This window comes from Anomaloglossus baeobatrachus, chromosome 5 (genome assembly GCF_048569485.1).
Source record: "Anomaloglossus baeobatrachus isolate aAnoBae1 chromosome 5, aAnoBae1.hap1, whole genome shotgun sequence".
Taxonomy (NCBI): Eukaryota; Metazoa; Chordata; class Amphibia; order Anura; family Aromobatidae; genus Anomaloglossus; species Anomaloglossus baeobatrachus.
The window spans coordinates 587,279,408-587,294,111 of NC_134357.1; the positions used below are offsets into that span (position 1 = coordinate 587,279,408).

Consider the following 14,704-nt stretch of genomic DNA (forward strand, 5'->3'; position numbering starts at 1 on the left):
CTGACTGTGAGGTTTTGCACAGGAAGTGGTCAGTTTGCTGGAGCTGAATGTAAACAAAGAGCTGCAGAGAATAAAGGGATAATTCAAGAGGAACAAAAGATAGAAAACAAAAAATAACAATGTAGAAGTGTTTTATGTGACAATACAGCACAGATAAACTCAAAATTTGTTGGTAAGCTAATGTCGGACAACTCCTTTTAAGTATTTCATCTTATGGCTCTCCTCAACAGCATCATGCCTCTGGGTCTCATATAAGAGCTGGTGACGCAATGTGGCTGGCCAATCACAGTACCTTCAGTAGGCTTTCCTTCCAGTTTAACCAAGGTTCTGGCAGCTAATTGGATTTGGAATGATCCTTTTCCTCATGGTTTTTTCCACAAATACTCGATTTCCATGTTTTAGTGAATGATACCTTTCCATTTCTGCTAGATCATATTTGACAGCCGTTATTTGCGGTTGACTAGGCACAAGACCAGTCCCAGACCATTCTGAACAGAGATCCAAACAGACAAGGACACAGTCATATGTGCCTATCTTGGTTTAAACAGATCACAATTTGAACCTGGTGTCAGTTTACTGTGATCCGATTCTCTCGCATAAGAGATTCATATAACATGTGCGGAGAAGACAGAAAACTTAATTTTTTCATTTTCTCTATTGTGTGTGTCGGCATACATATGACTGCATATTATTTAAACTGTTGGCTTCCTTCTACTCAACCCAGCTATAGTTTATTCTGTGATGGTCTGTGAGGTGTGGTGTCCCAGACTCTCTGGTGACAGTTGTGCTTTTTGCTTGGTGCAGTTGTGGAGTTTAGCCTTGTTGTTTTGTAGCTTCCTTCCTGCTCTTGTTTTCCTCCTAAATCTCTTATTGTTCTATCCTGTGTATGTGCATGCTGTGTGACAGAGTTTTAGTTTTTCCCTAGTCTATCTTTTTCTGTGGTTTAAATACACTCCTGTCACGACCCTCCCTGGTGGAGGGGGAATTAGATCAGGACTGCTCAGAAGTAGGGCCAGGAAGGAGACTTGGGCCTTTCCACCATTAGGAGTATCCCGGAGAATAAGGATAGCATAGGGCAGTGATGGCTAGGCTAACCTTTTGAGCTTGGTGTGTCAAAACTCCTCTGTAGTAATGCGCCCATCCATGTCCCCTGTAGTAATGTGCTCATCCATGTCCCCATCCTGCAGTAATGTGCCCATCCTTTGTCCTCTGTAGTAATGTTCTTATCTTGTCCCCATCCTGTTGTAATGTTCCCATCCTTGTCCCCATCCTGTAATGTGCTAATATTGTCTCCATCCTGTAGAAATGTTCCCATCCGTGTTCCCATCCTGTAGTTATGTCCCCATCCTGTAGTAATCTGCCCATCTTTGTCTCCCATAGTAATCTGCCTATCTTGTCCTCTGTATTAATGTGTCCATCCTTGTCCCCATCCTGTAGAAATGTGCCCATCCTGGTCCCCTTCGTGTAGTAATGTGCCCATCCTGTCCTTATCCTGTAGTAATGTTTCCATACTTGTCCCCATCCTGTAGTAATCTGCCCATCTGTGTCTCCTGTAGTAATCTGGCTATCTTGTTTTCTGTATTAATGTGTCCATCCTTGTCTCCATCCTGGAGTAATGTGCCCATCCTGTAGTAACGTGCCCATCCATTACTACAAGATGGGCCATGGATGGGCACATTACTACAAGATGGGTTAATTGATGGGCACATTACTATAAGATGGGGTAATGTGCCCATCCATGTCCCCATCCTGTAGTAATGTGCCCATCCTTGTCCTCTATAGTAATGTGTCCATCCTTGTCCTCTGTAGTAATGTGACCATCCTTGTCCCCATCCTGTAGTAATGTGCCCATTTTGTTTTCTTTAGTAATGTGTCTATCCTCGTCCCCATCCTGTTAATAAAGTGCCCATTTTGTCTTCTGTAGTAATGTGCCCATCCTTGTCCTTTGTAGTAATGTGCCGATCTTGTCCCCATCATGTGGTAATGTGCCTATCTTGTCCCCATCATGTAGTAATGTGCCCATCCATGTCCCCATACTGCAGTAATGTGCCCATCCTTTGTCCTCTGTAGTAATGTGCTTATTTTGTCCCCATCCTGTAGTAATGTTCCCATCTATGTCCCCATCCTGTAGTAATGTGCCTATCCTTGTCCCAATCCTGTAGAAATGTGCCCATCCTGGTCCCCTTCTTGTAGTAATGTGCCCATCTTGTCCCCATCCTGTAGTAATGTGCCCATCTTGTCCCCATCCTGTAGTAATGTGCTTATCTAGTCCCCATCATGTTGTACTGTTCCCATCCTTATCCCCATCCTGTAGTAATCTGTTCATCACTGTCTCCTGTAGTAATCTGCCTATCTTGTCCACTGTAGTAATGTGCCCATCTTTGTCCCCATCCTGTAGTAATGTGCCCATCTTGTTCTCTGTAGTAATATGCCCATCTTGTCCTCTGTAGTAATGTGCCCATCTTGTCCCTATCCTGTAGTAATGTATCCATTCTTGTATCCATCTTGTCCCCTTCCTGTAATAATGTACCCATCTTGTCCCCTTCCTGTAGTAAAGTGCCCATCTTGTCCCCTTTCTGTAGTAATATGCCCTTCTTGTCCCCATCCTGTAGTAATGTATACATTCTTGTGCCCATCTTGTCCCCATCCTGTAGTAATGTGTCCATCTTTGTTCCCTGTAGTAATGTGCCCATCTTGTTATCCTTGCAGTAATGTGTGCATTTTTGTGCCATCCTTGTCCCCTTCTTTTATTAATATCCCATCCTTCCTGCAGTAATGTCCCCTATTTATGCCACACAATGCCGTTTTCACATACACACATTAAAAAAAAAGATTCTTCTTACCTGTCCTCTGTGTCCTCTTTTCTGCTTCTTGTGGCCCACAGCACCCTGACGATTGCGGCCCTATGCGGGGATCGCAGCCATTTGTGCTTTACATCAGATGATATCCAGCGCAGCACAGGAGAACTCTCTGCCAGGCGTTACCAATGGTAGTCGCCGACCAATTAGAGGCCAGCAGGTGACGTCATACTACGACGTCACCTGCTGGCCTCTAATTGGCCGATGTCTAACTTTGATGAAGTTCAGCAGAGAGTTCGTGACTGTGTGCGGCGGCGACAATCATCTAAAGTAAAGCGCTGATGGCTGCGGCCCCCGGCATAGGGCTGCGTTCGTCAGGGGCCTGCCGGCTGCATGTTTGAGAATCCTGGGTTAGAGAGAGGCGTGTTACATACTGCATGGTACGTAAGCACCCCTTACTCAGGACCCTGATTAAAGGTACAGAACAAAAATCACCGGCGATCGCATCCTGATCTTTAAGAGAAGCTGCGGCCGCTGGTGATGGTAATAATAATAATCTTTATTTCTATAGCGCCAACATATTCCGCAGCGCTTTACAATTCAGTAGGATCATATATACACAAGTAACAGTTATAGTACAAGAGCTTATTTACAATGACAATCCAGCCATCTCAAGGAAATGGGGCATAGATAATGGCTTCCTGGACCAGTTGGCCAGAACCTTGAGATGCATTTGGGTGCCATGGAGTTTGACTTGGGGTTATGTTCTGAGGAGGCGTGGAGGGACTTTGTGAATTTAGTTCAGCTAGGGAGTGTGATAGGCCGCCCTAAAAAGATGCGTTTTTAGCGTGCGTCTGAAGCTGAGTAAGTTGTGATTCGTCCAAACTTCTTGGGGTAGCATGCTCCAGAGGATTGGTGCAGCTCGGAAGAAGTCTTGGATCCAGGAGTGGGAGGTTTGAATTAGTGTGGATGATAGTCAAAAGTCATTTGCATAGCTAAGAGAATGGGTGGGGTAACAGACAGAGATGAGGACGGAGGTGTAGGGGGTGCCGCACTGTGGAGGGCTTTGTGGTGATAGAGATGAGGGTGGAGATGTAGGGGGTGCCGCACTGTGGAGGGCTTTGTGGGTGAGAACAAGCAGTTTGAATTGGATCCTGTGATATATGGGCAGCCAGTGCAATGACTGGCACAGAGCAGAGGCATCCGAGTAGCGGTTAGCCAGATAGGTGACCCTGGCTGCTGCTTTAAGGATGGACTGTAGAGGAGAGAGTCTAGTTAGGGGGAGACCAATTAATAGAGAGTTACAGTAGTCAAGGCGAGTGGATCAGGGCCATGGTGAGGGTTTTTGTCGTTTCCATTGTGAGAAAGGGGCGGATTCTAGCTATGTTCTTGAGGTGGAAGCGGCAGGAGCGGGCAAGAGAGTGTATGTGGGAGGTGAAGGAGAGATCGGTGTCAAGTATAACCCCCAGACAGCGGGCCTGCTGCCTAGGATTTATCGTTGTGCCACACACAGAGAGGGAGATGTCAGGTTTAGGAAGGTTAGAAGACGGAGGGAAAAGCAGAAGTTCCGTTTTGGAAAGGTTAAGTTTCAGATAGAGAGCAGACATGATGTTGCAAACTGCAGTCAGGCAGTAACTTGTGTTCTGTAGTACAGTGGGGGTGAGCTCAGGGGATGAGGTGTATAGCTGTGTGTCATCAGCATAGAGATGGTACTGAAAGCCAAATCTGCTGATGGTCTGTCCAATTGGGGCAGTGTAGAGGGAGAAAAGAAGAGGGCCGAGGACGGAACCTTGAGGAACCCCAACAGTGAGAGGAAGAGAAGATGTGGAGCCAGCAAATGATACACTGAACGAGCGGCCAGAAAGATAGGAAGAAAACCAGGAAAGAACAGTGTTCTTTAGGCCGAGAGAATGGAGCATAGAGAGAAGGAAATGGTGGTCAACAGTGTCGAAGGCGGCAGAGAGGTCAAGAAGGATAAGCAGAGAGTGGTCACCGTTATGTTTTGCTGTCAATAGGTCATTGGTCACTTTGACAAGGGTTCGTTTCTGTTGAGTGTAAAGGGTGGAAGCCAGACTAAAGTATCTAGAAGAGAGTGAGTGGAGAGGTAGCGGGTAAGGCGAGAATAAACAAGGCGCTCCAAGAGTTTGGAGATGAAGGGGAGATTGGAGACTGGTCTGTAGTTGCTTGTGCAGGATGGATCAAGAGAAGGTTTTTTTTAATAATGGAGTAATGATAGAGTGTTTGAGGGAGGAAGGGAAGATACCAGAAGAGAGAGAGAGAGATTGAAGATTTTGGTTAGGTGAGTGGTGACAACTGAAGAGAGGGACTGGAGTAGGTGTGAGGAAGGGATCGATAGGGCAAGTGGTAGCACAAGAAGAAGAGAGGAGCCTGAAGACTTCCTCCTCTGTGACTGGGTCAAATGTGGAAAGTGAGCTGGATGGGATAAGGGGAGGGATCGGATTCACAACGCTTGATAACTGGGAGCTGATCTCTCGGTGGATGTTTTCTATTTTCTCTGTGAAATACGAGGCCAGGTCATCAGCATGAAGGTCTGTGATAGGGGTCTGTACTTTGGGACCGAGGAGGGAGTGAAAGGTTACAAAGAGCTTTTTTGGATTGTTGGCTAGTGAGGAGATAAGGGTGGTGAATAAGGTCTGTTTGGCGAGGTGAAGGGAAGAGTTGTAGGTTCTTAACATGAACTTGTAGTGGATGAAGTTTTCTGGTGTGCGGGTTTTCCTCCATAGGCATTCAGCACTCCTAGAGCATCGCTGGAGAAATCGAGTTTGGGATGTGGGCCAAGGCTGTTTTACTCTGTGTTTGAAGGTTCTGAGGGTGAGGGGTGCTACTTGGTCCACAGTTCTTTTGAGTGTGTCATTGTAGTGGTTTACAGCCAGATCAGGACAGGAAAGTGAGGAGATAGGGGACAGTGATGAGTGTAGAGAGTCTGTAAGTGTTTGAGAGTCAATGGCCTGTAGGTTTCTAAATGTGTGATAGGTGGGAGTGTGCTGGGGTAGATGAGGGTTTGTGAGCTTGAAGGAGAGGATGTTGTGGTCAGAGAGGGGGAAGAGGTGAGTTGTCAAAGTAAGAGATTGAGCAGAGGGGGATAAAGACCAGGTCTGTAACTAGAACTGCATGTGCGGCCCCCTTCCCCCCTGGCCGGTCATTTTGGAACAGTTTCGACGCAGTTTAGCCGCACATGCGGTTTTAGTTAAATCACCGGTGGCCGCAGCTTGTCTTATAAATCGGGATGCGGCCACCTGCATGTCAGCAAAAATGGCTCATCATGTCATAGGTTACCGTAGTCATCACTGGCATAGGGTCACCTAGCTTGAGGGACAGCTTAGGAGTCCGGGTTCCCCGCTATCTCAAAGTAATTGTGACATTATGGCTGGCCCGAAGTTATAGCCCAGAATGGACCCTGTTGTCTCTCCGGGAGGATGAATTAAAGGTTGCGGTACAGCAACAAGCGCAGTCTGCCACATCGGCGCAATCTGTTCTGGTCGCTGGATCATCCCAATCCAAACTGCATATATTGGAAGGATTTTCGTTGGAGCGCAGCCGGTGTTACGCGGGAGGACGGTTTGAGAAAAATAATAGTAAAAGTTCAAATGTCTTCCAAGTTCCACTGAGCAGGTGGTAAGGCTACAGATGGACAAACGGAAAGACACAGCTTCAGAGAACACAAAACACACTAGGCGGTGTTAATGTCACACACGCAGCAAACAAGACCTCTCTTGTTAATTGCACAGAGAGGATCCTGCAGGTGACTGCCCGTTCACGAACGGGGCACTCCTGGAAAGGAGATACAGCTCAGTTAATGCCACTGAACTGCCTGAGCCTCTGTTACCTCACAGAAGGTGGTATTTGGCATGCACAGTATGCAAGTGACTATTGTGCTATCCGCACGCACAGGAAAGGAACACAGGGAAGGCCCTAATAGAGAGAACCAAAACTGCCTACCCGGCTAGCTCTAACCCTATGAAGGTACAGACCGCTTGTGGCGTGCCCCTTGGAACCAACAGCTTACTGAGGGTGCCCACATGGTCAGTTAACCGTCTGTCCTTCGACGCCTAGCCCTGACCTGGTACTCAATCCTACACAGCTCCGAAGCACTCAGTAGAGCAGCAATAATGCATGCGCAGCCATGTGCGTCATCCAGTGTCCTTTTAAGGCTAAATCCTGCCCCTAGGTCCGGCGCCAGATAGCAATGGCGCTGGCAGCGACCAATCAGAGACAGCCACATCACTGGTGACGTAAGCGGCAGCCAATCAGAGACCGCTGTGTCATCGGTGACATCACGAGCATGCGCAGTAGCGCGGTAGGGCAATTCAGGGACTTTAACCGCAACAGACACAGAGACCCTGGACACCTGATGCACAGCAGCCAGGCGCCTGGAGTGGCAAACAGGTGGCCCGGGAGAGTCTGCAGGAACCAGGGAAGGGGATGGAGGCCTGGCACGTGCGGTTCAAGACTCAGGAGAACCCCGAAGCGTAACAGCAGGTTTGTTGCTTTTAGAGAAGCATGTAAATTGTACTTCAGTTTACGTCCCACTCCTATGGTAGTGAGGCACAGCGGGTGGGAATTGTAATCTCGCACTCGAGTGTGGATCGAAAAGCATGAGGTTTCTAGAGGATCTAGACAAATCATCTTTAGCTGAGTCTAAAATCCATTCACTGCAACAGGGGAATCGGCCTGCAAAGGATTATTGCGCCGAATGCCGGCACTAACTGGTCCATGGACACTCAGTGAAACGACAATGCGGGAACAAAAGCCAGTTTTCCAGGGTGTATCCGAGAGTGTGCTAACACATTACTGCTTTGTACCAGCATCATAGCTCTAGGAATTGTATATTTTACATGGTATTTTGCACTTTTTAACACCGACTCATCTTTTTTTTTAAATTCAGGTTACTATAGTATCTGATCGTCTCAGTGGAGATCTTCTAAATAAGAGAATTTTCTGGACTGACCCTTTGAGGATGGCTAGAGACAGGGACAAGATGGCGGAGAGGATATTACACCTCACCCTAGAGATCCTCTTCCGGCTTACTGGAGAGGTGAGAGATTCTGATGACGTCACATTACATCATTCTTATCTATGGGAATAACAGATGGACAGAACTGGAGAGGTGAGGACTCTGGAAATGTCTGGAGTGAGATTTATTACTGTGTCTCTCCATAACCAGGATTACATAGTAGTGAAGACCTCTAGTGAGCGCTATAAGGCCCCTGTGTCTGATGGATGGGGAAGACCCCTGAGCCCAATCACGGGGCCTCCACCTCACTCCCCGATACATGAGGACATCAATGACCAGAAGATCCTAGAACTCACCTACAAGATGATTGAGCTGCTGACTGGAGAGGTGACACTGCTGGGAATGCTGGGACATTATACAGTAACGCTATGAAGGGATCGGGGGTGACGGTATCATTGTATGTGTCAGGTTCCTATAAGGTGTCAGGACGTCACCGTCTATTTCTCCATGGAGGAGTGGGAGTATTTAGAAGGACACAAAGATCTGTACAAGGACGCCATGATGGAGGATCCCCAGCCCCTCACATCACCAGGTAATAGACAGGACTAAATACACACGGCCTATAATTATCTGTATGTAAGGCATGAATTCAGTCCCTGTATGTGTCTCCTCCAGTTCTATCCAGTAAGAGGACAACACCAGAGAGATGTCCCCGTCCTCTTCTCCCACAGGACTGTAAACAAGAAGACCCCGATGTTCCTCAGGATGTGTTTCCTCCAGTTCTATCCAGTAAGAGGACAACACCAGAGAGATGTCCCCGTCCTCTTCTCCCACAGGACTGTAAACAAGAAGGTGCCGATGTTCCTCAGGATGTGTTTCCTTCAGTTCTATCCAGTAAGAGGACAACACCAGAGAGATGTCTCCATCATCTTCTCCCACAGGACTGTAAACAAGAAGCTCCCGATGTTCCTCAGGATCATCAGGTAGATGGAGAGAAGGAGCCATGAAATTTCCCTATGATGTGTAGACGGCTGTGAAGGTCTTGTGCTCAGTCTTGTTTTATCCTCCAGTATTATATGTGTTATACTTGTGTAATGAGAGCGGTGGAGATGGCAGGATTAGAGCTGATCATAGATGGGACTTCTCCATCTGTCTGTGACTTTTACAATATTTGTTTCAGGGGGAAGATCTGACCCATATTAATACTACAGAGACATATGTGAGGGGTGATGAGTGGTGTAAAGAGGCGATTTCTACCTATGACTACTCAGGTGAGTAGTGACCACTAAATGCAGAGAGGTCACAGATTCTTCTCTTGGGAATATACACTTCTCAACATTGAAATTGCATTGTGGCATGTGAGAAGACCATAATAGACAGATTGAAAGCAAACTTGGTTGATTTTGTGGTGCCTCCTATTTGACAACATGTCATTAATTACCATTTATCAGAAACTGAGAGGGACAGAATTCTTGAATTGAGCGATCTTAGTTTATCACAGACCAAGATGTAATAAAGTTAAACGTTGCATGTCCCAGTGGTTGGAAGAACGATGATAAACTGCAATGACAACCTGTGCACAGACGTATCGTCAAATTAGAAGTATTCATCACACACCCACCAAGGTTAAGTCATGAAACTATCTACACAAACTATCAGACGGCATTTGCACAACATTGGGCTGAGAGCCAGACGCTGACGTCCATCATCCATTGACTTTACACCACCACATTTCAAAGGCTATTATGCTGCAGAGCCAGATGAAGTAGAGCTCTGTCCTCATCAGTGATGAGTCCGCTTTTGTCATGGACTCAATCATAGCCAGAGAGTGGCCTGGAGATCATGTTGGCAATGCCATTAACCCTTCACGAGGAAATTATCCTATTCTCAGAACTTTCATTTGGGTTAACATGATGAAAAATAGCCATACCTCTGAAGTCTTCATATCAGGTGCACTGCTAAATCAGCAATACATTGATTTGGACAAGGAAGCATTGCTACAACTATATCTCAAAAAAGGCCCAGTAACTAGTTTTCAAAACGACACCAGGCTTCATGTCGCTTGCAACCTAAACATGCTCCCATGGCTGCAGCATCTCGGGACTTGTCTCCATAGAGCACATAGGTGACGTCATTGGTCGATGATTACACAGGAGCTGCCAGCAGCGGTTCCTGATTATTTGCCCAAGTGCATTAGTCCTTGCAAAAAATTCCTTAGACAATTATTAATTACTTCACTCATAGAGGCCAGACTGTAAGTTTAGAGATTTCTGTGCGTGGCTCATACTGGTTAAATCGAGACTTCCTGTTACTACATAGAGCTTAGACAGATAGATCTAGCCTTTTTTTAATCACGTGATGTCATAGACCTAATGGAAAAGGGAAGAATTAAATGGGTAGAAAAGCAAAATGTGCAATTGTAAGTATGATGTTTCCATTTCCATGCTTCACAGTTGGGACGGTGTTCTTGGGGTTGTACTCATCCTTCTCCAAACATTGATACTAAAAAGGTCTATTTTGGTCTCAACAGACCACATGAGCTTTTCCCATGCCTCCTCTGGATCATCCAGATGGTCATTGACAAACTTCATCACACTGGGCATGAGCAGGGGGACCTTGCCTGCCCTGAAGGATTTTAATCCATGAAGGTGTAGTTTATTACTAATGGTGATCTTTGAGACTGTGGTCCCAGTTCTCTTCAGGACATTGGCCAGGTCCTCCTGTGTAGCTCTGGGCTTATTCTTGGCCTTTCTCAGAAAAATCCTTACCCCACAAGGTGAGATCGGGCAAGAAACCCTACTCTAAGTAAGATTAACAGTCACTCTATGCTTCTTCCATTTTCTAATAATTGCACCAACAGTTGTTGCCTTCTCACCAAGCTGCTTGGCTATTGTCCTGTAGCCCACCCAATTTTGTGCAGGTGTAGAATTTTGACCCTGGTGTACTTAGACAGCTCTTTGGTCTTGGCCATGGTGTAGAGGTTGGAGTGTAATTAATTGAGTGTGTGCAAAATATGCAAAATCAGCAGTGTATCAAATAATTATTTTCTCCACTGTACAGGACAGCATAATGTTTCTTTTGAGATCTATTGTTAGATTGTGAATCAGTTTTTCATCACTGTCTTAGTACAAAAAAAGGTTGCTGTATGCCTTGTAATTTGTGTGGATGTTTTTATATATAAATGTCATATAACATTTAGTATAAATTTCAAGTGATATTATTTTAAGTAATACAATTGGTTTTATTCTTGGCAGATGGCTATTCCAGAATCTCAGAGGGACATTGGATGTCTTTACATTGTAAAGCAGACGATGGTGGTATCACACAAGATGCGTGTGAAGAGCATACTGTAATACCAACTATAACCCTTCATAGACAAGATCTATCATCTGATCCTTTCAAACATATCCTAACTTCTGATTCATCACAGGAAGTTAAGAAAAATATCCACCATGGAAAAGGTGTCCCAACTCAAATAGATCACACAGTGGAGAAGCCATATTCATGTCCAGAGTGTGGGAAATGTTTTGTCTGGAAATCAACACTTATTAAACATAAAAGAAGTCACACAGGAGAGAAGCCATTTTCCTGTGAAGAATGTGGGAAATGTTTTAGGGAAAAATCAGTTCTTTTTAAACACCAAAGAATTCACACAGGGGAGAAACCGTATTCATGTTCAGAATGCGGAAAATGTTTTAGGCAGAAATCAACACTTGGTAAACATAGTAAAATTCACACGGGGCTAAAGCCATTCTCCTGTTCACAATGTGGAAAATGTTTTAGCCAGAAATCAGATCTAGTTAGACATCTAAAAATTCACAAGCAGTGAAACCATTTTCATGCCAAGAATGTGGGAAATGTTTTACCAAGGTATCGCGTCTTAATAATCATTAAAAATCTCACACCTTCATACCACCCATCCTTTACAGAAGCAAAATAGGGGCAAAAACTTGTCTTGCTCAGCCATTTCTTTCTACTCTGGTAGGAGGAGATGTCAGAGGGGCGGTGGCAGTGGGGGACATTCAGCAGATGCCCAAGACTGCAGTTAGTAGACTGAAATCTGAGGCTGTATTCAGGATTGGATGTGATGTCATGCAAAATATCCGCCTACAGTATGTATGAAGATGCTGTTGAACTGTGCGATTTTTTTTTTTTTTTTTTTTTTTTTTTTTTTTTTTTTTTTTTTTTTATATATACTATACTATAGCTAGTATTGGGAGCTGGAAAAAAATCATCTAAAAAACCGTTGTATTTTTAAATACCAAATCAAATCACACTTTTTTTTTTTACCACATTTACCAATCACCATAAATTATCTGTTCAATGTGTTGTATGTTTTGTTACAATTACAGAAATTCCAATTATGTCCATGTTATTTGCTGATTTGTGATGTTTATTTTTTTTTTTTTTAAAAAAGTGCATTCAAAATTGTAATTTGTCATTTTTTACATTATTTTGTACTAAATTTAAAGGAATGGAAAAAAAAATCTCAGAATTTAAATTTAACCTCCTAATATACAGGCACAAAGAAATGCACTGGAATATAGAGATGTATCTCTATAGACCAGTATATTCTGCATTCAAGTATAGAAAATTCTCCTTGACAGTGCAGCTTGTTGGGCAAGGGTTTTGCTGCTTCCTCCAATGTTGTACGTTGGGAGTTCGAATCCAGGGGAGATCAGATTTCAGGAAAGGAGAAGAATTACTCAGAACAAAGTGAAGCCAACACAGCAAGAGTAGAGTTGAGCGAGTACCTAATTATTTATACTCACTATACTCATGACGAGTACTGTCTACTACTCATGTATTCATTCCGAATAGCGTGTGCAATGCAAGTCAATGGGGAAATCTCGCAAAGTAAAGAGTAACCCGAATGCCGCAACATTCGTGCGCATAGCGAATAGAGCGGAATTCGGGTTACTCGTTACATTGCGAGTTTTTCCCCATTGATTTGCATTGCACATGCTATTCGGAATGAATACGCGAGAAGTAGACAGTACTCGTTATGAGTATAGCAAATATGAATAGCTAGGTACTTGCTCAACTCTAAAGGCCGCTTTACACACTGCGATCTCGCTAGCGTGCATACCCGCCCCCATCGTTTGTGTGTCACGGGCAATTCGCTGCCCGTGGCGCACAAAATCGTTCGGACCCGTCACACTAACCTGCCTAGCGACGTCGCTGTGACCGGCGAACTGCCTCCTTTCTAAGGGGGCAGTTCGTTCGGCATGACCGCAACGTCACTAAGCGGCCACCCAATCAAAGCGGAGGGGCGGAGATGAGTGAGCCGAACATCCCGCCCACCTCCTTCCTCATTGCTGGCGGCCACAGCTAAGGTGAGGTTCCTCGTTCCTGCGGTGTCACACATAGCGATGTGTGCTGCCGCAGGAACTACGAACAACATCGTACCTGCAGCAGCAACGATAATTGGGAATAGGGGAGCATGTCAACGATTAGCGATTTTGCACGTGTTTGCAACGATTTTCGATCTCACGTAGGTGTCACATGCAACGACATCGCTAACGCGGCCCGATGTGCGTCACGAATTCCGTGACCCCAACGACATCGCTTTAGCGATGTCGCAGCGTGTAAAGCAGCCTTTAGCAAGAGACATCACAGAAATAGTGAGTGAAATCAGGACATAGCCTTGACCACCCAGGACTGTGGGACATCTTCCCGAAAGCAGAACTGTTCCCCTCAATCTGTGACATTTGGGAAATATGCGCACAGCAGAAGCCACTTTCTTTATTAGTGTGAGACGTGTAAAGACTGACAGTCTGCTGTCCTGATTTACATGTCTCACACTGGTAAGGCTCTTACTCATTTATAATTAGCTCAGCTGGAGTGAGATTCTCATAGAGATCTATGTCCAGCCCATGATATTGCGCGTGGAACCAATAAGGCAGGAACCTATGTCAATTAGATAGAGGTGCCTCATTTCTGTTTCCCTATCGTCACTTCCGGTACACGTTATTCACTATGACGTGCCCAGGGTAGAACATCCCTGATAGATGTATGAGGGAGGTGCTTTACCGACATCACCCTCGGATAGCATCTATACAGTGTGTCCACCCATATCCTTTCTACCGCCATTAACTTGAGAACGGCGGCAGCTATAGGCATAGAAGTGGTGTCTAGGTATAGTAAAATAGCCATGCGCTACGCAATGAAATCACCTATAGCGCCACCTGGTGGAAAACAACGGAGTTAGCATTTTTATCTCGAAAACGGAATGAGATAGAGAAAAACAATGAATTACAAAGTTGTAGGGCATCATCAATTCAATACGAATCGACATCTTGCATACAGAAATGCTATGATCTGAAACACTTGACCCCCCAAAACATTGAATGCTGGTCACGCATATGTCGCTCATTTAAGTCTGATGCTCAAAGTGGCCCCCGTCAGCTGCAATGCACATCTGGACTCTGGACAGCATACTGTATCTTGCTGCACGTTGTGACACGTTTGGTGACACGTAGGTGACACGTTTGTTTGCTTGTTGCACGTAGGTGACACGTTTGCACAAGAATCTGTGATACGTCGTCGTAGGTCCTGCAATGTTGGAGGAGGGGTCGCATACACCTGCTGTTTGATGTGACCTCACAGAAAGAAGTCCAATGGGGTCAGATCAGGTGAGCGTGGAGGCCACTCCACACAGCCACCATACCCAATGACTTGTAGGAAGGTCTCCATGAGGTATCGCTTCACGTCCACAGCCTTGTGAGTTTTACACGTTCTACTCATAGCATTTCTGTATGCAAGTTGTCGATTCGTATTGAATTGATGATGTCCTACAACTTTGTAACTCACTTTTTTTCTCTATCTCGTTCCGTTTACGAGATAAGAATGCTAACTCCGTTATTTTCCACCAGGTGGCGCTATAGGTGATTTCATTGTGTAGCGCATGGCTACTTTACTATACCTAGAC

At 45.2% G+C, this 14,704-nt stretch overlaps 1 protein-coding gene across 1 annotated transcript in view; it reads left to right on the forward strand.

Moving 5' to 3' along the window:
- Positions 1–11,927, forward strand: part of LOC142313158 (uncharacterized) — a 92,856-nt gene extending 80,929 nt beyond the window's left edge. The window contains exon 8 of the mRNA XM_075352146.1: positions 11,253–11,927. Within this exon, the coding sequence (XP_075208261.1) occupies positions 11,253–11,602 (350 nt within the window). The 3' untranslated portion in view covers positions 11,603–11,927. The remainder of the gene's footprint in view (positions 1–11,252) is intronic.
- Positions 11,928–14,704: the final 2,777 nt, after the last annotated feature.